This window comes from Cupressus sempervirens, chromosome 7 (genome assembly GCF_028749045.1).
Source record: "Cupressus sempervirens isolate cs-2001-9-10 chromosome 7, ASM2874904v1, whole genome shotgun sequence".
In the NCBI taxonomy this organism is placed as follows: Eukaryota; Viridiplantae; Streptophyta; class Pinopsida; order Cupressales; family Cupressaceae; genus Cupressus; species Cupressus sempervirens.
Window position 1 is genome coordinate 852,424,928 of NC_143124.1, and position 21,828 is coordinate 852,446,755.

A 21,828-nucleotide genomic window follows, 5' to 3' on the forward strand; every position below is an offset into this window, starting at 1 on the left:
ACCACCCAAAACATAACATTTTCTTTCCCACAATTTTATATTTTTTAGTGTTAAGTATTAGAAACAAAATTTATGATTTTGTTATTGTACTTACTATAGGCTAGTACTATTGTATTCACTTTAGTTTATAATCTATCAACTAATCACAATGAATAAATCAACTATTTATAAAGTTTATATATAATTTATTAATATAAATTATAATTTAAACTATTTATTTTAATAATGATTGGCTTATTTCATTTGGTCTTATAAGACCCCTTTTTTTGGACGCTCCTCCATATTGATTTATTTTTGGCTATATTTTATGTAGTATGTATTATTACTATTTCATATTTTTAATTCTTGATAAATTATTTATTAATTTACTTTATAATTACTTCTACTATTACTATTTAAATTTAATTTTTGATTAAGATTCAATTTATGTTATTTTTTTATATAACCTCTATTATATCATATTGTAATATATTTTATAATACTAAATTTATACAATATATAATTAAAAATAATAGTGTACACATATTTTTAAATATTTCATTTACTATATCAATTATTATTATAATATTGAATAAATATTTCTATTAAAATGCATTTTACGACAAGTACATGCCACTATGTGGCAATTTTTATATAATAGGGATAGTTGAGATGTAGGCATTCTTTATTTCGCATTATGGTTTAGGGCAAGTAGAGGGCTAAAGAGTGGTAAGCCAAATGATAAAGGACAAGTGAAGGGAGAGTAATTAGTACTATGGATGGATCTTCATTTCTTTGGTAAATTATTCATTATAGGTAGCAATTTTTCCTTTTCCTTTGTTAGAATCTTGTTTAATACAGCTTGCAGCTTTGGCTGTTTGCTTTGCCACTTTCAATTGGCACCAGCTACGGTGCAACATAGTTGCATCGACTGAGCCCCTCCACTCCATGCCTTCGTCGTGGTGACATACCATACCATGCATCATTTGTACTAACCTCGAGCAAATGCAAATTTTTGTACCTATCTTGTCTTCTTAGTATTTTGCAATCCTTAAAAAATTAAATGGATAGACTTGTTATTGCACCGTTAAATGTTTTTCTTAACTTTTAAATAATTGAATCCACATTCCTATTTTCATCTAAAAATTTTAGAAGGTAAGTTTTTTAAAATATTTTTTAGTAAATTAAAATTTGACTTTGTATATTGAGTTGTTCTAATATATATATCTCCAAATTAATATTTTAAGTGATTCTAATATACTTTTATTTTAAGTTTATATCTTTAAAAAAAAATTATTATTATTATTATTTCAATAAATTAACATCCCCTTAAATTCAAACAAAAACTAAAAATTATTTTAAAAATATATAATTAAAATATATTAAAATTACAAAACTTTTATATTCTATCGAAGGAATTAGAATGAAATCTTGACTGTGAATGCAAAAAGACTACAAACTAGGGTTGCGAATGTGTATTGGCCAAATCAAATTAGGGCAATGAAAGGCGGCTCCAAGATTAGCGACACCAGGCAATCCATTCTAGCAAATCTAGCAAATTCCTCCAATTTGGTGGCTCGCACGGATGAAGGACAGAATCACACTGTTGTTTGCTCCACCCCCATGAACAGTGCCAAGGTGGCTCCTGTTGCTGCTATGGTGATCTCCTAGGATGTGCGCTCACCCCATGGCAACTCTCAAATAAGGGATACTGCTAGTGTCAAAAGCAATGGGAATTTTGTTGTTGGTGAGGTAGCAGCTAGTAAATGTGTTGATGCGACGAATAGACAAGAAAGCAGGTGTGATCCGCCCTTAATCCCAAACCCTAAATCTAATATGCCTTTTTATTTTTTGGCTGTTTCACTATCCCGTAGCATCAATGTGTATGCTTTGAAATCAATTGATAACTCTACAAACAATGTGCGTAAACCTAGTTCAAACTCTAGCAACAAACCAAGATCTTTGCTAGAGGCAGTGGCAAATTCATCTCCTACAATTGCCTCTGGTGCTCGCTTCACCATACCTGCACAAGATGAAATCTCAAAAATTGGTAAACATTTTGTGGATCCTTCTACATTTCATGTTACCCCTAACCCTAAAATTTTAAATGAGATTATTAAGGAAAAAAAAAGATTAAGAAATACCACCATCTTCTTCTCTATGGTTGAAATTAATAAAGTGCTTGCTAGGAAATTCTTAGACGACTGGTTTCATAATTATTCGAACATAAAGCTTAGCTATCAAATTTCTTTTTGTAGGCAGATCCAGAAAGGATTGTTTGTTGTATGTTTTTATCAATAATGAATCTCAATAGGCTATGCTAAAAAAAGGGTATTGGACAGTCGGCAACACCACATTCAGGGCTCTGGCTTGGAATGCAGAGGCTAACCTTGATGAGGTGGTTTCTCTTTTAGCTCCAAGATGGGTTCTCATTAAACAAATTCCCCCTTTTTTGTGGCGTTTTATTCCTCAATTGGTTGAACCCCTAGGAAAATTCTTACGAATGGATGACTCTACTCGTTTAGTCCCTCATTTAGATGCTAGGGTCCTTATTGCTTTGAAGCTTGGTCAGGATTTACCCAAAGAAATTAACATCTCTATAGTTAATGAGAAAGTTTCCTGCCCTGTGGAAACCCTAGGAGGTTTGAACGCATGTTTTTTATGTAGTAAAGAGTGGCATCTTAGGAAAGATTTCCCGATTATTAGAAATAAAACCCAAAAGAATACTAATCCTTTTAACCTCCCCACTTCTACCTAGCTGATTCCCCCTTCCTTTGCTAAAATTAATCCTATGCCTTCCCCAATTGCCCCCTCACAATCTTTCCCCTCTCTACGTCAAACACTATTCTCTGAAAATGCATCATGTACCAGCATAGTGGATACAGATGGTTTTCAAATTGTTACAAAAAAAAGGAAAAATTGGTTGAGTAAAAAAGACTCGGCCCCAAACATGCCTTTTGTATCCCCTCCTTCAGTGGCTACTATGACTTCTAAAGAAAAGGCTAATCCCTCTGTCCCCCCTCCATCTACTCCTAAGGCTACCACCAAACAGATTTCCTCATAATAGAACCCCCCTGTGAAAGTGTTTCAAGAGATCTCAGATGATTTCATAGTTGAAGTCATTCCGGCAGCCCCTATTGTTGTTAATAATTAGTCTCTAGAGCTGGAGGCTTCTTCCCCTTCTCTGTCTGATAATGAGGATATCCCCACTGCTACAAGGAAAGGAAGACCTCCGGGATCCAAGAACAAAAACAAGAACAGTAAGAAGCAAAATCAAACTAAATCTTAGGATCCTTCTCCTATGGAGGACATAGTGGGTGTTGAGGCGTCTAATTCTCTAATTCTGTCTCAATGAATTGTCTTTCTTGGAATATTAGAGGATTGGAATGTCTTGATAGAAAGTTTGTTATTAAGAACTTTATCAATTCTCAAAACAATATTGATATGATTATGCTTCAAGAAATTAAGTCTACTGGATTCAATCTTGAATCCAATCTTAATCTTATCTGGAGAGATGCTATCAAATTCTCCACTAATCACCCTCAGGGTAGAGGGGGAGTGGCAATTTTGCTCAGCCCCAAATGGGGACCTAAAATTAAAAGTTTTGGTTTTTCACCTTGTAATAGAGCTATTTGGTTGATCTTTAATCATAATGATATGGATTTTGGTATATGTTCTATTTATGCTACTAATGATTATATGGAAAGGAGTATGTTTTGGTCTTGGCTCAGCTCACTTCCTGACATTCCCTGGATGTTTGGAGGTGATTTGAATATGATAGAGAATCAAGAACATAAACTAGGAGGTCTCCCTTTCTCTTGGAAAGAGCAGGAAAGACTTACTTGGAACAACTTTAAAAGGGCTAAATCCCTTTTTGATCCTTTAAGGGGAAGCAAGAATAATAACCCTGGCCTTTGGTTTACTTGGTGTAATTTTCAGAAGGGTCAATATAGAATCTACTCTAGACTTGATAGATTCTATCTTAATAGCAATTTCTTTTCTATGATTCCATATAAGAATAATAACTTGGTGCTTGTCTCCCCTACCACTCTTTTAGATCACCACCCTATTTCTATATCTAATAATCTCGGCTACTCACCTAGTTATAGCAATCATTCTAACCATAAATTCATTCTCAATAGTAGCCTTCTGGAGGATAATGATATTCTTCCTGCCATTTCTATTATAAGACTCATCAATGAGTCTCATTTTCACTCTTTATCCTATATCCATAGGTGGAGTCTTGATGTCTCTACCTGGCAGAATTTTTTAAGAACTATTGGTCAAAAGAAGGCCAAAGATTATAGATTTAAGGAATCCTAGGTTAATAATAATCTTTATAATGCTGAAATGGATATCCAAAATAACCCAAATGATCCTTATCTCTGTCACCAGGTTGTCGATGCTAAGAATGCTCTTAGAAAACATCAACATCATAAAGCTCTGGGGTCGAGAATTCGTTCAAGATCCCATTGGTTACATTATGGGGATAGAGGTAGTACATTTTTCTTTAATCTTATTAAACATAAGAAAACTAAGGAATCTATTGATAAATTGCTTATTAACAATCATCTAATTACTGATATTGATATTATCAAGAATGAATTTGCTGAATTTTATAAAAATATTTTTACTTTGGAGGTTACTCAAGAGGCTAGGCCCCTTAGAGATCACTGTAAGAATCTTATTCCTAAAAGGATCTTGGCTGAGGATGCTTCTATTCTAGAGCAGCCCTTGTCTCTTGAGGAAATTGAGAATTCCATCAATTCCCTTAATAATGATAGAGCTCCTAGGCCTGATGGGCTACCTACGAAATTCTACAAGGCTAACAATAAATGGATTAGCAAAGTCTTAATTAATATTTATAATGAAGCCATCAATATTGGAACCCTAGGTAGGGATATTAATTCTATAATTATTAAACTCATCCCTAAGGAGGGTGATAAATCCCTTATTAAGAATTGGAGGCCTATAACTCTTTTAAATGTTTCTTATAAAATTTTGGCTAAGATTATGTCAACTAGGCTTGAAGCCATTCTCCCCAAATTTTTTTGCCCTACCCAAATTGGTTTTGTGAAGTGTAGATATATATTAGAGAATCTTATTACTAGGTGGGAAGCTCTTAATTGGGCTAAACATACTAAGCAAAATGTTTCTATGTTTTTATTGGATTTTGAAAAGGCTTATGACAGAATTGAATGGAATTTTATTAACATGATGCTCGAGGCTTTTGGTTTCTCGTCTTTCTTTTGTGGTATTGTTAAAAATCTTCTCAAGGATGCTTATGCTCAAGTTGATGTTAATGAATCCCTATCTACCCCTTTCCCTTTGGGAAGATCAATTAGACAAGGGTGCCCTCTTGCTCTTTCTCTTTTTGTTATTGCCTCTAAAGCTCTATTTTATATTCTTAGGGACAACACTTTATCCCCCGCTGTTAAAGGAATCATCCTTCCTAATAATAAGGAGATTATAAACTGTCAGTTTGCTGATGATACTTCTCTATTTCATGAAGCCTCTGAAGAGAATTTTGTTTCCATGATCAATAAACTTAACTTCTTCTGTAAAATTTTTGGAGCTAGATTATCTCATGCCAAATCTATTCATCTTGGTTGGGATGATCAACCTCCTAATTGGTTTAGTAAATTTGATTTCCAATGGGGTGGTCCCTCTAAAATTGTTAGATATTTGGGTATCCCCTTCTCTATTGATCCCTCTTTAAAAGAGATGTGGAGTTGGGTCAAGGATAAGATCCATAATAAGGTGAACAAGTGGCACAATAGGTCTCTATCTCTTGCTGGAAGAATCCAAGTTGGCCAAAAGATTTTGTCTTCTTACAATATATATTATGCCTTTTCTTGGATGTTTAATGACTACCAAGTTTTGGAGATCTAGAAAGCTATTAGAAATTATCTCTGGTCTGATGGGAAGGACAATAAAAAGTTGAATTCTATCAATTGGAATTGGTGTCATGTTGATAAGCTCCTTGGGGACCTGGGGTTGAAAGATCTACGACTTTGTGGTCTTGCTTTAGCCTTTAAATGGATCTTTCATGTCTTAGAGGGAGATGAGGAAAGTTTTGTTTCGTAATAATATTGAGAGGGGGTATCCTAAAAATGCTAAATTCTAGAAAAATCTTCCTCTCACTGATCTCATTTGTGGTGAATTTCCTATTATAGTTCAAGGCTCAGTGGTTTTTAAATCCATCTGGAAAGACTGGAACCGTGTTAGGCAGTTCATCACTAACAAAGAATTCTATGATAATAAAACCCTCCATGGTGAAAGATCCATTTGGTGGAACCTTAAGCTTGGTAATAAACCCCTTGCTCTTACCCAAGGGTGCTCGGCTAAGTATTGGACTAACCTTGGAATCAAGAAATTTATTGATATCTCTGAAATGGACAAACTTATCCCTTGGGATGTTTTAAAGAATAAATTTAAATTTCCTGACTCTCATAAAAAGACTTATAGTATGATTGTTAAAGCTAGTAATGATATTCCTACCCTATATCATGTGGACTCTAATAGTTATTTGAAGATAAAATGGCCTGATGGTATCATCATCTCGAAACTTAAAGCGAAGAATATTTATTCTATTTTAAATTATAATGTTGACATCATCAATCATATTAACAATATTTGGAATACCAATTTGGATATTTCTTCTTGGATGAAGGTTTTTGATTATCTTTGGAAAAGTTCTATTGACCCTAAAATTAAATGTTTTAAATGGTTACTTATTCTCAATAAGCTACCTATTAGGAACTCTTTCTTTGATATTAACTATTGCAGCATTTGTAGAACCCCAGAAATGGGAAAGCATATTTTCTTTGAGTGCACTTTTGCCAAAGAGGTTTGGTTAATGTTTGGTATTTCTATCCCTTCTAATTTTAGTATTTTTGAAGTTATTACTGGCTTTATCTCTAATGCTAGAAAATATGTTAATATGTTTTGGGATATTACCTCATCTAACATTTTATGGCAAATTTGGAAGTGCAAAAATGAAGAAAGGTTTCAAAATATCCCAGAATGCTTATTGAGGTTTTTTGAAGTCTCACACATTTTAATTTTTTTTTGTAGATTCAGATGACCATGAGAATCAACAAGGCTAAATTGAAAAGGTTTCTCAAGGACGGTCATGCTACCTTTTTTTTTAATGAGGTTAATAATGGATATTTTTTTAGGCTACACCTGGATAATATACATGCTTTCATTCAAGCCTTCAGTAGGTTTAGCAAAGAGATTAAAAGAAGACCTCACAATGCTTCTAGTGAGATGGTTTACATGCAGAATCAAATTCAAGATTCGAAAAGCATGGTGTGGATGGATGGCCCCTTGGGCTGGGTGGCTTGGGTGGACACCTAGGTTGATGTGCTTTACTTGGTGTCATGGTCTATGATTTTGTTCTATTGTTTCATTGTATATACTTCATTTTTGATGGTGTGATGCTTGGCCTTTGAACTCTGATACTCTACGATCTCTTGTATTTTTGATCTCCTTATTTCTAATACAAAAAAAAATTATATTCTATCATTTTATTTTCTTTTTTAAATAACCATATATATTCTCTAACAACATGTACTTGAATTACTTATAATATTGATAAGTAGGAGATAATTTCCATAGCAAGTCAAATTGTGATATTCCTATTAGGATTTAACTGTGTGATTTTGAGTTAAACTCATTGACCCATGTTTAATGAGACATGGGTCAATGAGTTTGACTCAAAATCACAGAGTTAAATCTTAATAGCAATATCACTACTTATAATATATTTTTTAGAATCAAATTTGTCACATAGTAAAGATAGCTTAAGTCTTGAATGCAAATCCAAAATCTAAATATGAATATAATTTTAAAAATTATAAATATTCATATTTTATCATTTTAAATTTTAAATTTTCTCTTAATTTTATTATAAATATTACAATATTAAATAGTTATTCAAATTATGATTGCTGGTGAGTTATATTTTTGTGCTTTTCCAACTATTCTTTCATCAAATTATATAATAAATGTTATTTTATAAATATTTTATTATAAATAAATTGAATTTTTATTAAATAAAAGATGTAACTATTGCATATTAATTATATTATATTTATTTATTAAATATTATTAAAAAATCATATATTTAAATTTACAATTTTACAACATAAATAATAGATAATAGTAATCTTAACTCTTATCTATGAAAAAAAATGCATTGAAAAAAATTTGATTTGCTAATAGAAGCAATTAGAATGAAAATAAATCATGCCTTCCCAAATTATAATAGATCTTACTTCAAATAAATAAGTCAATTCATGTCTTCTAAAAATCTTATATTACTTTCAACATTAATAGAAAAATTAATCGTTTTTCATATATATTTTTAACATATCATTTTGAATATTTTTAAATATTATTAAATATTCAAACAAGTTTTTAAAAAAATCTTCTTTCTATTATTCAAATATCAATATTGTTAACTAATCCACATTTTACTTAACTATAAATGATAATTCCAATAATACTAAAAATTATAATTTTTATAACACTAATTTTTATAAAATATAAATGTTCCTAATTTTAAAAATATTTTAAATTTATTTCTTTAAAATAACTTTTATACTTATAATCATATTTAGATATTGGAATAAAATCAAGTATAGTTGTTAGAGACTATTTATGGTTATTTAAAAAGAAAAAAATTAAAATGATAGAATATAAATGTTTTGTAATTCTAATATATTTTTTAATTATATATTTTTTAAATAGTTTTTAGTTTTTGTTTGAATTTAAGGGGATGCTAATTTATTGAAAAAAAAATTATTAAAAAAAAAAAAAAGATATGAACTATGTTTGGGATGTCTGTCATAGACTTGGTAATTTAGATTTTCTCTGTCTGCAAGAAGTTAAAATTTCTAGTTTCATGCTTGCTTCGGCAATGTTGCATAATTTGGCAGGTGTAGTGTACTGACTCGCTATGACCAACTAGTGTTTGACAACAAAATGCAATTATGGGCCTGCAGGATGTCCATATGGTGTGGGGGAGAGAGTATGTGCTAGCCGTACGGTAGAGAAGGAGTAGTGCATAGGTGTACAGAGAAGAGATGACTGCACAGTGTGTGGGTAGCCAACTTGAATAGTCTATATGAGAGGGAGTATTTTGAATGCAGTACGGTGGGATAAGCTTGGCGTACAATTACCTAATGAAGCCATACAATAGTGAAACTTGGATGTATGGTTTAGGAGGTTGTACGGGTATATGAGATGGTAGTACAGAATATAAATGGAGATGGTCATACAAGATATAGAAGTTGTCCATATGGTACTAAATGATGTCCGTATGGTGAACAATAAGGCTATACGAGCATATAAATGTGAAGGTTGTATGGTGCAAAATAGGATACCAAACAAGGTGATTAGGAGGTGTTGTTTCAGAATGGAAGTCATTCAAGGTATAGTGAGCAATGAGCCATATAGTAATGATGTAATAAATACAGTATGTTAATGGCATGATACTGAACATCAATTAATACTTGAACAAGTATGGAAGAACATTCACTAGATTGATAGAATTGCAATAATGAAAACACTCCAAATTGCTGGATACAGATCAGTTGAACAACGACGGAATAGGGTGAGGGTTGAATCCCATCGAAATTGTTCAAGCCAACTAGGGAAGGTCTTTCACTTCCAAAATGGCGGATAATGCCGAACTCCAATAGAAATCTGCAGTATAGAGAGATATGATCCAAAAGCATACCTACAAACCTCTATAAGCCACACTTAAATACCCATTGGGAAAAGCTTTTTGAGGGTGTACAAAGTTAGCCAACAATGACATAAACTATGAAGACTAAATAAAAAAAAGGGTTCGAGATAAAATAAATAAATCAGCCGATTACAAAGATCAAATGAGTACATTTATTTTTATGACAGGGACATTATAGTCCTCCCATCCCAAAACTTGCTTGTCCTCAAGCAAGTGCAGTGCTAGGTGCTGGAGGATGTGTTCGCCTTCTCATGTCGCGTCGTCCAATGGTAGATGTCGCCAACATACCAAGAACTCCCTAATGGTTTGGTTCCATAGGACCCTTTCACGTATTTCAAGAATCTCAATAGGTTCTAGGATGAGTTTTCCCTCCTCGTTGAGTGGTGGAAGGTCGGTAGTGACAGTGATGTTTTTCCCGATAGCCTTATTCAGATAGGAAACATGGAACACATTGTGAATGCGACTACCTTCTAGAAGCTCTAGTTCGTACGCTACTTCACCAATGTGACGAATCACACAGTAGGGACCATAAAATCGTGGCTTCAGTTTCTCCTTCCCTGTTCCCTTAAATGAGGACTACCGGTATGGCTAAAGCCAAAGATAAACTAGATCCCCCACTTCAAAACTCCTCTCTATTCGATGTCTATTAGCATACACCTTCTGTCGATTTTGTGCCTATTGTAGATTTTCTTTCAAGCTCCTCAGAATGTCTTGTCCCTCCTGAAGCCAATCCTTTCCCCTAGGGGCGTGGCTGTCACCCAAAATTGTATCAATGAAGGAGAGTGGTTCGTGCCCATGTAGTGCTTTGAATGGTGCCATCCCAATCGACGTGTGATACGTGGTATTGTAGCAGTACTCCCTGAGATGGATCCATTTCACCCATGCACATTATTGTGCTGAGACATAGTTTCATAGGTAGCCTTCGAGCCATTTGTTCAAAATTTTAGTTTGGCCATTCGTCTATGGGTGGTAGCTCATGCTTGGTGATAATTTAGTTCCTACCATCAGAAACAGTTCAATCCAAAAGATATTGACAAACCATCCATCCCAATCACTGATAATGTTTTGGGGTAACCCATGCAGGCAAAAGACTTCTCTGAAAAATAGTTTGGTGACCTGTGTAGCTTGAAGGTCTGAGGGGATGGTGAAGAAGTGAGAATTCTTTGTCAATCTATCAACAACCATGAAGATGCAGTCCTTTCCATTCACCCTGGGAAGACCTATTATGAAGTCCATTGATATACTTTTTCACTTATGTTCGAGAATTGGTAGAGGCTGTAGCAGTCCAACAGGAAGAGTGTGTTCAAATTTGTTTTATTGGAAAATGGTACATTCTATGACATGTTGCAACACATCCCCTTTTAGTCCCTTCCATGAAAATGTCTCCTGGATACTTTTGTAGGTCTTAAGGAAGCTGGGATGTCCTGCTAGAGAGGAGTCATGCACTTCCTTCAGGATCTTCTGCTTCAGCTTGGATTTTGGCACTAGGTAGATTCGATCCTTATAATGGATGATATCATTCACCACCCTATAATGATCATCGTCTAATACGAAAATATATTTTTGAAATATTCCACCAACAGTTGTACCTTCTAGTTAGTTGAGATCCGGTCCAGTGAGCAGATGGTGGGTTTTCTAGACAAGGCATCTGTAATGACATTGTTTTTCCCTTTTACATATTCAATGTCAAAATTAAAAGATTGGACTTTGCTTACCCATTTTTGTTGTCGTTCCTTCAAGTTTCACTGCTCCAGGAAATATTTCAAACTATTGTGATCTGTATGGACAACAAACTTGGCACCAACTAGAAACTACCAGAACTTGGTCAGTGTGTGTACAATGGCCAACATTTCTTTGTCATAAATAGAGTATAGGCATTCCCTTGGTGTAAGCTTCCTGCTCTCATACATGATGGGGTGTCTGTCCTACATCAAAATTGCTCTAATGCCTTTCCCTAACACATCGCATTCCAAAATGAACAGTGGGGTGAAGTTAGGTAGTGCTAGAACTGGGCAAGTGCTCATGACCTCTTTTAGCTTATCAAATGTGAGCTATGATTCTTCGTTCCACTGGAAAGCCCCTTTCTTTGTCAAATCTGTTAAAGGTGCACTGAGCTGAGAAAAACTTTTGACGAATCTTCTATAGTAACTATACAACCCGAAGAACCCTCGCAGATCCATGAGAGATTTTGGTGGAGGGTAGTTGAGGATAGCCTGAATCTTCTCCTGTTGCACTTGAACCTTGTATTGACTGACGACATGCCCCAAGTATAATATCTCTATCATTTTGAACTCACATTTGGACTGTTTGGCGAATAGGGACTATTCTTCCATGATACTTAGAACCTCATTCAAATGTTTCAAGTGCTCCTCCCACGTCCTGCTATAAATGAGGAGATCATCAAATAATACCAACAAATACTTATCCAACTATTTGTTAAAGATGTGGTTCATGCATGTTTGGAGTGTAGCAGGTGTGTTGGTCAAATCGAACGACATGACCAGGAACTCATAGTGTCTGTAATGGTAGCAAAAGGCCATTTTCTCCACATTCTCTTACCTCATTCGCATCTGATGGTATCCAAAATGGAGATCTATTTTTGAAAAATAGACTGCACCATGTAGTTCATCCAGCAACTCATCTATCCTAGAGATTGGGTACCTGTTCTTTATTGTCCTTTTGTTCAGAGTGCGATAGTCCACATGCATGCACAATGTTCTGTACTTCTTCTTGATCAACATCATAGATGATGTGAACGGGCTAGAACTAGGATAGATCCATCCATTCTTGAGCAACTCCTGAATTGTCTGCTCAATCTCATCTTTGAACTTCTTGGGGTGGCAGTACGGTGTGGCTATGACAGGTTTCGCCCTTGATTCCAACTCTATTGTGTGTTCAAATCCCTGATGCAGTGGTATGCCAGGAAGAATATCCACGAAATCCTTTTCATGCCTACTTAAAATATCCTAAAGTTCCTTATCCTGTGGAGGTGTTTGGTGCCTCTTTATAGGTTCTGCCCAGATGAAGCATTGCGCAGTCCACAAAACATCATTGTGCCACAAGATTGCCTCCATCCGATGCATAAACACTTCCTTCCATCCTTCATTTTCCATCCCTTAGAGGACCACCTTCTTCTTGTCAGCCATGAAAGTGAAGTCCATTTGCTTGAAACTCTGAGTGTACTCATGAAGCATCTCCATCCATTGTATGCCAAGAATGACTTCCATGTTAGTGAGGTCCACTATGAAAAAGTCCTCTATCACCATATGATTCGCCATAGTGATGCTTAGCTGAGGAACAAGGTGTGTGTAGGGTAGGAACATTCCTCTGGCAACCTTGACCTGGAAGCCTTCATGTGCCTTTGTCAGAAGATTTCTTCACTTTACCAAGGAGGAATTTATGAAATTCAATGTAGCTCTACTATCCAACATCACCGTGACCCTCTATCCCTAAAGGGTACCCCTCACATGGAAAACTGTGCACCTCAGACTACTAGCCAAAGCAATGGATCCATTGTGCTGTATCAAGGTGGCAATCCTCTCTGTACAGTTTAATTTGGCCATGTTGGTGTCACTGCTAGGTTGGATATCTTCCACTGGCATTTCCTCCTATTCCTATTCATCTTCTTTATTAGACAATACCTTGGTGTAATGAATTTTCCCTTTCTCGAGGCATCAGTGGCTAGGTTCCCAAGGCCCCTTGCAATTGAAACATAGCTTCTTCCTTTGGAGTTCTTGTCAGGATGCTTCATCCAATGACAGCTTCTTGGGTAGAGGTTTGTCTCTCGAGAACATCAATGACTTTGGATGTGAGTGATTCTGAGAGGATGAGGATAATGCTAACAATGAAGCCATGCTTCATGCCTTATTGATTGTTGCTGACAATGTTGACAGATTGAATCCCTTCACCCAACCCTTTAGAGGTTCTACCAACTTGTACATAAAGAGCACAACCCACCTTTGTTCTGAGATGTCTGTGACCAACAGGAAAAGTCTATGAAATTGAGTGATGAACTAATCCACTGATCCTGTTTGCCTTAGTTGCACCAGATTCTTGAAATTGAGCCCGGGATCCTTTCCATCAAATCATTCTATTAATCTCTCCATAAATTCTGCATAGGTCTTTATTTGATCATGCTTGAGTGTGATAGTGTTGTGATGTCACCACTCATGTGCAACACCCTCCAAGTGCAACGCGACAAATTTGATCACTTCTTCTTCAAGCATAGGATTTAGCTGGAAGTATGTGTCAGCCTTCATCACCCATGTCTATGCTAAAATGAAACTCGAACCATCGAATGGAGACAGGTTCACTAGACTTAATTTTCTCCTCAGATCATTGTTAAAGTATCCTCCTCTATTTTCACCTCCTGCATATCTCATTCTTAGATCTATGTAATCCAGTCTTCTCTTATCTCTTCGAAGGTTGGAAGTCTTTCTCCGTGATGTGTCTCTGTCCATGGTGGGAAAGTCGGCATGGACGGTTGAGAGCATGCTAAGTGAGGGTGTGATATGCCCACCACTGAGTCTACGCTGTGTCCATTCTATTCTCTAGATATTTTATTTTCTACCAACTTCTTGAGGGTTTCTTCCATGAGCCACTATGTATCTATGATCTGTGCCTAGTTTTGGGAAAGATCCCTTAGAAGTGCAATGAGTTTGGCACCTGCCGATTCCCATTCCCATTCTTCAGCCATTCAATCAATGGAATGTGTCCTTCTCTTCCAGCTATAAACTCGCATTGACTGTCCACAGGCCGGCAGGATCAATGGCTCTAATAGCAATTTAGTGTACTAGCTCACTATGACCAACTGGTGTTTCAAAACAAAATGCAATTTTGGGCCTACAGGATGTCCATATGGTGTGGGGGAGAGAGTCTGTGATAGTTGTATGGTAGAGAAGGAGTAGTGCACAGGCGTACAAAGAAGAGATGACTGTACAGTGTGTGGGTAGCCAACTTGAATAGTTCATATGGGAGGGAGTATTTGGAATGTTGTACAGTGGGATAAGCTTGGCGTATAGTTACCTAATGAAGTTGTATGGTAGCAAAACTTGGATGTATGGGTTAGGAGGCTATACGGGTATATGAAATGGCAGTATGAAATATAAATTGAGATGGCCGTATGAGATATAGAAGTTGGCCGTACGGTGCTAAATGTCATGCATACGGTGGATAGTAAGGCTGTACAAGCATATAAATGTGAAGGTTGTATGGTGCAAAATAGGATACCAAACAAGGTGATTAGGAGGTGTTGTTTCAAAATGGAAGTTGTTTAGGGTATAGTGAGGAATGAGCCATTTAGTAATGTCGTATACAAATAAAGTATGTTAATGGCATGATACTGAACATCAATTAATACTCAAACAAGTATGGAAGAACATTCACCAATTTGATAGAATTGCAATAATGAAAGCACTCCGTATTGTTGGATACAGATCAGTTGAACACCGACGGAATAGGGTGAGGGCTGAATCCCATCGAAACCATTCAAGCGAAATAGGGAAGGTCTTTCACTTTTGAAATGGCAGATAATGCTAAACTCCAAAAAAAAATCTACAGTACAGAGAGATATGATCCAAAAGCATACCTACAAACCTCTACAAGCCATGCTTAAATACTTGTTGGGAAAAGCTTTTCGAGGGTGTAAAAAGTTAGACGACAATGACACAAACTATAAAGACTAAATAAAAAAATGGGTCCAAGATAAAATAAATCAATCAGCCTGTTACAAAGATCAATTGAGTACATTTATTTTTATGATGGGGACATTACAACATGATGGCGTGATGTTTTGTTCCCAGTACGAAGCTGTCCGAGGTGGTGTAGTTACTCTCCTATCACCTCACCTTCATTTTGTTGTTATCTCGCATGGTTCTGACCCCACGCATAGAATTATTTGGCTTTTGCTTTTCATTAACAATCATTCTTTTGGAGTTATTAATGTTTATGCTTCCAATGATGTTGTGGAAAGATCCTAGATGTGGGCCTGGCTGACTAACAACTTGCCTCCAACTACTTGGGTTATGTGTGGGGATTTTAATATGGTTGAAGTGGCCTTTAACAAAGATGACATTCTACCTTTTCACTGGACAGTTGGGGAAAGACAAGCCTAGTATTACATACACAATAAATTGGGCCTTTTTGATCCCAATACCAACCGCTACCAGGATAGTGGGGTTTGGCACACTTGGTCCAACTTTTGAGTTGGATCTAACCGCATATTAAAATTCCTTGATAATGCTATGATCACTGCATAATCTTTTTTCTCTTTTTCTAAGGATCGAGATTTTCTTTTCATTCCCCTACTCGATGTGACGTTATCTAACCACTACCCCATCTCTTTTGTCATCTCTTGGCAAACAAGTATCCCAAAGGTGGCCAAGTCTTAGTTCTTCCTCAACACATCTGTGCTGATGAATGCTTCCACCATTTCACACATCCTACATGTTTGGAACTTGGAGCCATGTCTGCATTCTCAAAGGGGTTGGATTCAATGGTGGAATAATGTCATTACTAGAACTACTTGGTTCTTGTGCATTTATGGGTGACGATTGGCTATGTTCCGCAAACGGTCCTATGAAGCCAACATGCTTGCCCTTAAAAAAGCCTCTAAGGCCCTCACCCTCAATCCCTTTGATGTGGACTTGCAAATTCAGCTTGCTAAGCTTTGTCATGAAAATCAAATTGCTGATAATTATGCTGCACAAGGAGCCCAAATCAAAGCCCGTTTCCATTGGTTGGAGGTTGGCCAAAGTCTTGAAGGAGTTTTTTAAGGCTCTTTGTTCTCATCATACCAATGTTGTGATTAAAAAAATCAAACAAGGAAATGTTGTTCTATCTAGTCTCCTTGCCATCCTACAATCATTTGTTCATCACTATGAGAACGTGTTTGCTTTGTAGGAAAATTCAATTGTTCAAGAGGTAGCTCTTAGAAAGTGAATTTATGTTACTCCAAACCATCTAGCAGCTGAGGAACGTGCTTTATGTGAGAAACTTCTTTCTCTTTGTGACCTTAAAGAGGTGCTCTACTCCATGGTGGATGACAAGTCCCCTGGGTGTGATGGTTTCCCTTGTGAATTCTACAAACACCTCTGGGAGCATATAGGTCCTGACCTGCACAAAGTTTATCTTGAAGCCTATGACTCTAAAAGCTTAGGAGCCATTATAAACAAAGGAAATATCAAATTTATACCTGAAGCTGGTGATCCAGAGGATATATGCAATTGGAGACCTATTACCCTTCTGAATGTGTCATACAAGATCATTGCCAAGGCTCTCTCTCTCAAAATCAGGCACATGTTGCCCTTAGTTGTGTGACCGGAGAAAATTATATTCATCAAGTCTAGATATATTCTTGACAACATCATTGCTATCTGGGAGGGAATGGAATGGGCTCGCAAGTCCAACCAGAAGGCCATCTTTTTTAAAGATAGATTTTGCTAAAGCCTATGATCGCATTGAATGGCCCTTCATCTTGGCTATGCTCCAGGCTCTAGGTTTTGGCCCCAACTTCCTCCAGTCCATGGAGATGATTTTTGGGGATGCTAATGCTTGCATTACCATCAACAATTTGCAATTGGAGGCTTTTGGTCTTTTTCGTTCCATCAGACAAGGTTGTCTGCTAGCTCCTGTGCTTTATGTCCTTGCTACGCAAGGTTTTGGTTATTTACTTGCACATTCTGTGTCCTCAGGACTGGTTCATGGCATTTCCTTGCCTAAATCATCCTCCCAATTAGTCAATGGACACTTTGCTAATGATTCTTTTCTCACTATTTTAGAGGATGAAGAAAACATCAATAATGCTTTAAGTTTCCTGGACACCTCTTGCCAAGCTTCTGGTTCTACCATTCAATGGCATAAAATGCTCTGCTTTTGCCAAACCTTTCTACCAGCTCCACCTTGGCTTAGCCAGTTTGAGTGGAAATGGGTTGCTCACAGAGAAATCTTCCTCTTTCTTGGCATTCCTTTTGCATTCTAGGCATCGCCTATGGAACTTTGGAATGTTGTGTTGGCTTAGATTAGCAAAAAGCTCGACTACTGGATCACAAAGCCGCTCTCCCTTGCGAGGAAATTTTAGATTTACTCTAAGATTCTTGCAGCCACTCATGTTTATTACTCATCCTGATGGGCTCCATCCAAAGCCTCTTACATGAAGCTGGAAAGATTGCTCAGGAATTTTCTTTGGGCCTCTAGTTCTGATCACCATGGCTTTCACAGAGTGGCCTGGGACTTCTATTGTCTCCCAAGAAAGTTCGGTGGTCTTGGATTGCTTTCCACTCAGAGACAAAGGCCTTGGTCTATGTGCAAAATGGATTATTAGTGTTCTCTCAAGAGATGAAGCTTGGAAGATTTTGGTTCGGCACTGCATTTCTTCTAGCTTCCCTATCAATAGGCCTGCTTGCAAGGGGATTGGTTTCCAAACCCTTCTCATGCATGAGTCTGTGATCATTCAGGACTCCTTTTTCATTAAGAGCATCTGGAAAGCCTAGGAGGTTGTTAAGCTCTGGCTTGAATGGGCTGGAGATGAATTCCACAATGGCCTCTCCTTGATTCGACATAACATATGGTGGTTTCCCCTGTTTGCCATTCAAATTACTCCCCTCGCCAAGACTCAAGGGGCTAGTGCTCTACATTTTTTCAAACATGGTATCAAAACTCCAAAGGACCTCTTTTCACGGGTCACCATGAATTTCAAAATCTAGGAAGAGATGCAAGTACAGTACCACCTTGTCCATTCAAACCGACATACTTTTGACCTTCTGCTTTCTTCCATCCCTATTCACTTAGTTCATATAGTAGGGATTTAGTCTGTTCACCCTTGGTGGCTTGATTGGAGGTGGTTTCTTGCCACTCCTTTTTCCAATTGCAAGCCAAGTTTGGGCTACATATGGCTTTCGCCTCATCTTCCCTTCCTCAATGGAGAAAATTCTTTGACACCATATGGAATGCTATAACTGAACCCAAGATTGTGTTTTTGCTTGGTACCTAGCCTTCCAAGGTCTTCCCCTAGGGTCTCAGCTCAAACACATTAGGGTTCTTGACCCTAGATGCCCCTTTTGTGGACAACCAGAATGTTTTTTGCGTATTTTTTAGTTCTGCAAGCGTGCTTAGAATTATTGACACTAGATTCATGATTTCTTCAAGCCATTCAGACCTGAGTTTTTCTCTTGGCATATGATTTTATTGGGTGACTCTACTAGATTTCCTTAGAATTTCACCCAGATTTGGCATACCTTCAGGCTGGAGATCTTGTTTTCTCTGTGGAAAGATAGGAATGTTGTTCTTTTCACACATAGTTTTTTGGATGTTAACATTGCTATGCATACTAAGGCATGCATTTGTAATAATGTTAGAGTATAGAGCCCACCTTGTGCTCTCCTTGCAATTTGAGAGAAATCACTTCCTCTTGTTATATCTCTCCATAGAAATTGAGTCCCACAAAGACTTTTGATGCCATATTAATTTATAGAGATGTATGATTTGGACATGATAGTTCTTCTCAAAATTGTACCACATATGTACTTATGAATATTTAGTTTTTTATTTATTTTAAAAGTTCCGATCAATTTGTGGAACGTTATTTTTTGATTGATTGAGACCTAAGATTCACACTTCTAAATAAAGTAGCTCAAAAATTTTTAGATGATTATTATTTGTTATAAAATTTTCAATGAAGATATAAAATATTGTTTTGGAATTCATATTGTTTTTCTATATATAAAATATTGTTTTGGAATTCATATTGTCTTTCTATATAAGTTGAGTTGAGGTATAGATACATTATCTCAAAAGAAGAATGATAGTTTTCTTAAAAAATTATTTGTCTCATTGTTGAAGAGATCTCTAGGTCATTGTTATGATTAGTTAAATAGATTTGGTACATTCCACTTATTGTTGAAGTAAGATTGTTTATAAGTCAAGTTCTTATGTTTACAGTATCATCAACTACTTGATAGGCAATATAAATATGTTAATGTATTCTAGTCGTTTCTCCCCCAAAACCTGAAGATAAACCATAGATAAATTTCTATAATACTTAGAAATATATTGGTTATTGCTGTTATTGGCATGTTCTTATGTTTAGCAAGTAAATCCTATAGGTTATTCCTATTATATGGAGAAGATTTTCAAATTTCAACTAACGCCGGTACTGCGAGAATACAAATAGAAAGTGATATATTCAAAACTGGAAAGTCACAGAGTTGCTCACTTGTTGACAAAATTGCAGAATGGCATCTGAATTTCTGTCAGCACTGCAGTGAATTTATTAATACAAAATCATTTATTCAATAGTAGCCATAAAATTAACATTTTGAGACAATTACAATATTCATGATAATAATACCATTACATTGCCAATAAACTGCAGCAACACATTGAAGACATGGATGAGAAGCAGAAGTAGTTCTGGTGATCAAATGCCTAAACTCATGAATATCCACAAACCCATCTCCATTATAATCCACACTCTCAATCATACTCTCACAACAACTCAAATCCTTCCCTTCCACAAACCCTAATCTGGAGAGAACATCAGCCAACTCCATTGCACTGATAAACCCATCTCCATTCTTATCAAAAACATTAAATGCCTGATTGATTGCCTTCTCCTCATCCTTCACAATATCAACTTCTTCCTCATTTGAAAATATTTCTCTATAAAACTCACCAAACTCCATGGTAGTGAGAAACTCATCACCAAATGCAGACACTGATCTCACAGCCAATTTCACCTCCTCCTTTGGTATTTCCATATTTAATCTCTCCAGAAACCTCACTATCTCATCTGAACTAACTCTTCCATCACCATCTTCATCCAATGCTATAAACATACTCGCAAGACATTCAGCCTTTTCTTCTTCATCTTCCACAGAAATTTCAGCTGAACTGGAATCTCTTGACTCTAAATATGGACTGCTACTATTACCACTTTCTTCTCTCGATGTTTTCTGTTTCCCTTCAATGGGATGATTGGGCTTTTTATCATTAGCAATGTCGCGATATTTGCCAGCATTGTCATTATCACACAGACTCTCACTACTAGTGTTTTTCTTAGGACTGAAGAGACAACTGTAATACCAATTATCGTCAATGATAAAGTCATCAACATGCAATATTGAAGACATTTTTGATATATGCTTTTCCTATCCTGGAAACTTGAGAACTATCCTTTCCAATACTAGCTATCAACTACACTAAGCCTTGGTACTACTCTATCAGTCTCTCTACTATTAAATAATATTTCAATGGAAAAAAATCTTCTGGTTACCGCCTGTTTAAGTGGCCAAGAATAGCCTAAGGAAGGTGCGAGGAAGCTTCTTGAAGCGAGTGATAGAAGCTCGTCTTGTACTTTATTCAATTAATATGAAATGGGCCAATGCCTACAACAAAAACAAACTAACTTTGCCAGCATTCCAAATAATAGACAAAGGAAGCTTCGTAGTATTGATACAATCATATCTTACATGGCAGGAAACTCCAGATGGAAGATGAGGGTAGGCGCATAAATTACTAAAACCTCTCCAGATGCCGTATGGGAACAACAATTGCTTACTGACACGAATGTTTTTAATGACTCGGTATTAACGTTGAGCTTCATTACATTTTTCTTTTTCTTTTTTCATTTATATCCTTCACTTTTATTTGATGGGTATCGTATACCACATTGATTAAATCATATTATTATTTCATTATAATCTTTAATATCTATTTTATAAAGCAATCGTTCCGCCTTTGAAATGTGGCTATATATTCTGATCTATAATTGAGAATCGAGATAAAAAGAATTTAGGTGTAGTGTCCTACTCTTCATATTATATTAGGAATTTTAAATTTATTAAATTTAAGTTTGAACAATTTAGGTGGATGTCATTTAGACTAATTATATTATATATTATAATAAAACAATCTTTATTGTTTTCTTTCTAAAAGCAAAGTTCATACATTTTTTTTAGATGAATAGATCTTTTCTATTAATTATAATTTAAAGATACATATTCACAAAAAAGGAGCTGGGGGATACAAGATCATCCCGTGAGTTCAAATGGTACACGGCCAGATTAACAACTATTCATCAAAAAAATATATATAAG

At 36.0% G+C, this 21,828-nt stretch overlaps 1 protein-coding gene across 1 annotated transcript; it reads right to left on the reverse strand.

The window, feature by feature from the left end:
* Window positions 1-1,823: 1,823 nt before the first annotated feature.
* LOC149550114 (calmodulin-like protein 5) lies at window positions 1,824-20,862 on the reverse strand. The gene is made up of 2 exons (XM_089794427.1): window positions 20,088-20,862; window positions 1,824-2,002 (listed from the first exon to the last, which is right to left on the reverse strand). Exons 1-2 carry the CDS (start codon window positions 20,860-20,862, stop codon window positions 1,824-1,826), a joined length of 954 nt encoding a protein of 317 aa, XP_089650553.1.
* Window positions 20,863-21,828: the final 966 nt, after the last annotated feature.

Coding starts and splice junctions, on each gene's coding strand:
- LOC149550114 (XM_089794427.1), bottom strand. CDS start 20,862: ATGTCTTCAATATTGCATGTTGATGACTTTATCATTGACGATAATTGG. Junction 2,003..20,087: donor TGCTGCAGTTTATTGGCAAT/GTAATGGTATTA, acceptor CATCTTGTGCAG/GTATGGTGAAGCGAGCACCA.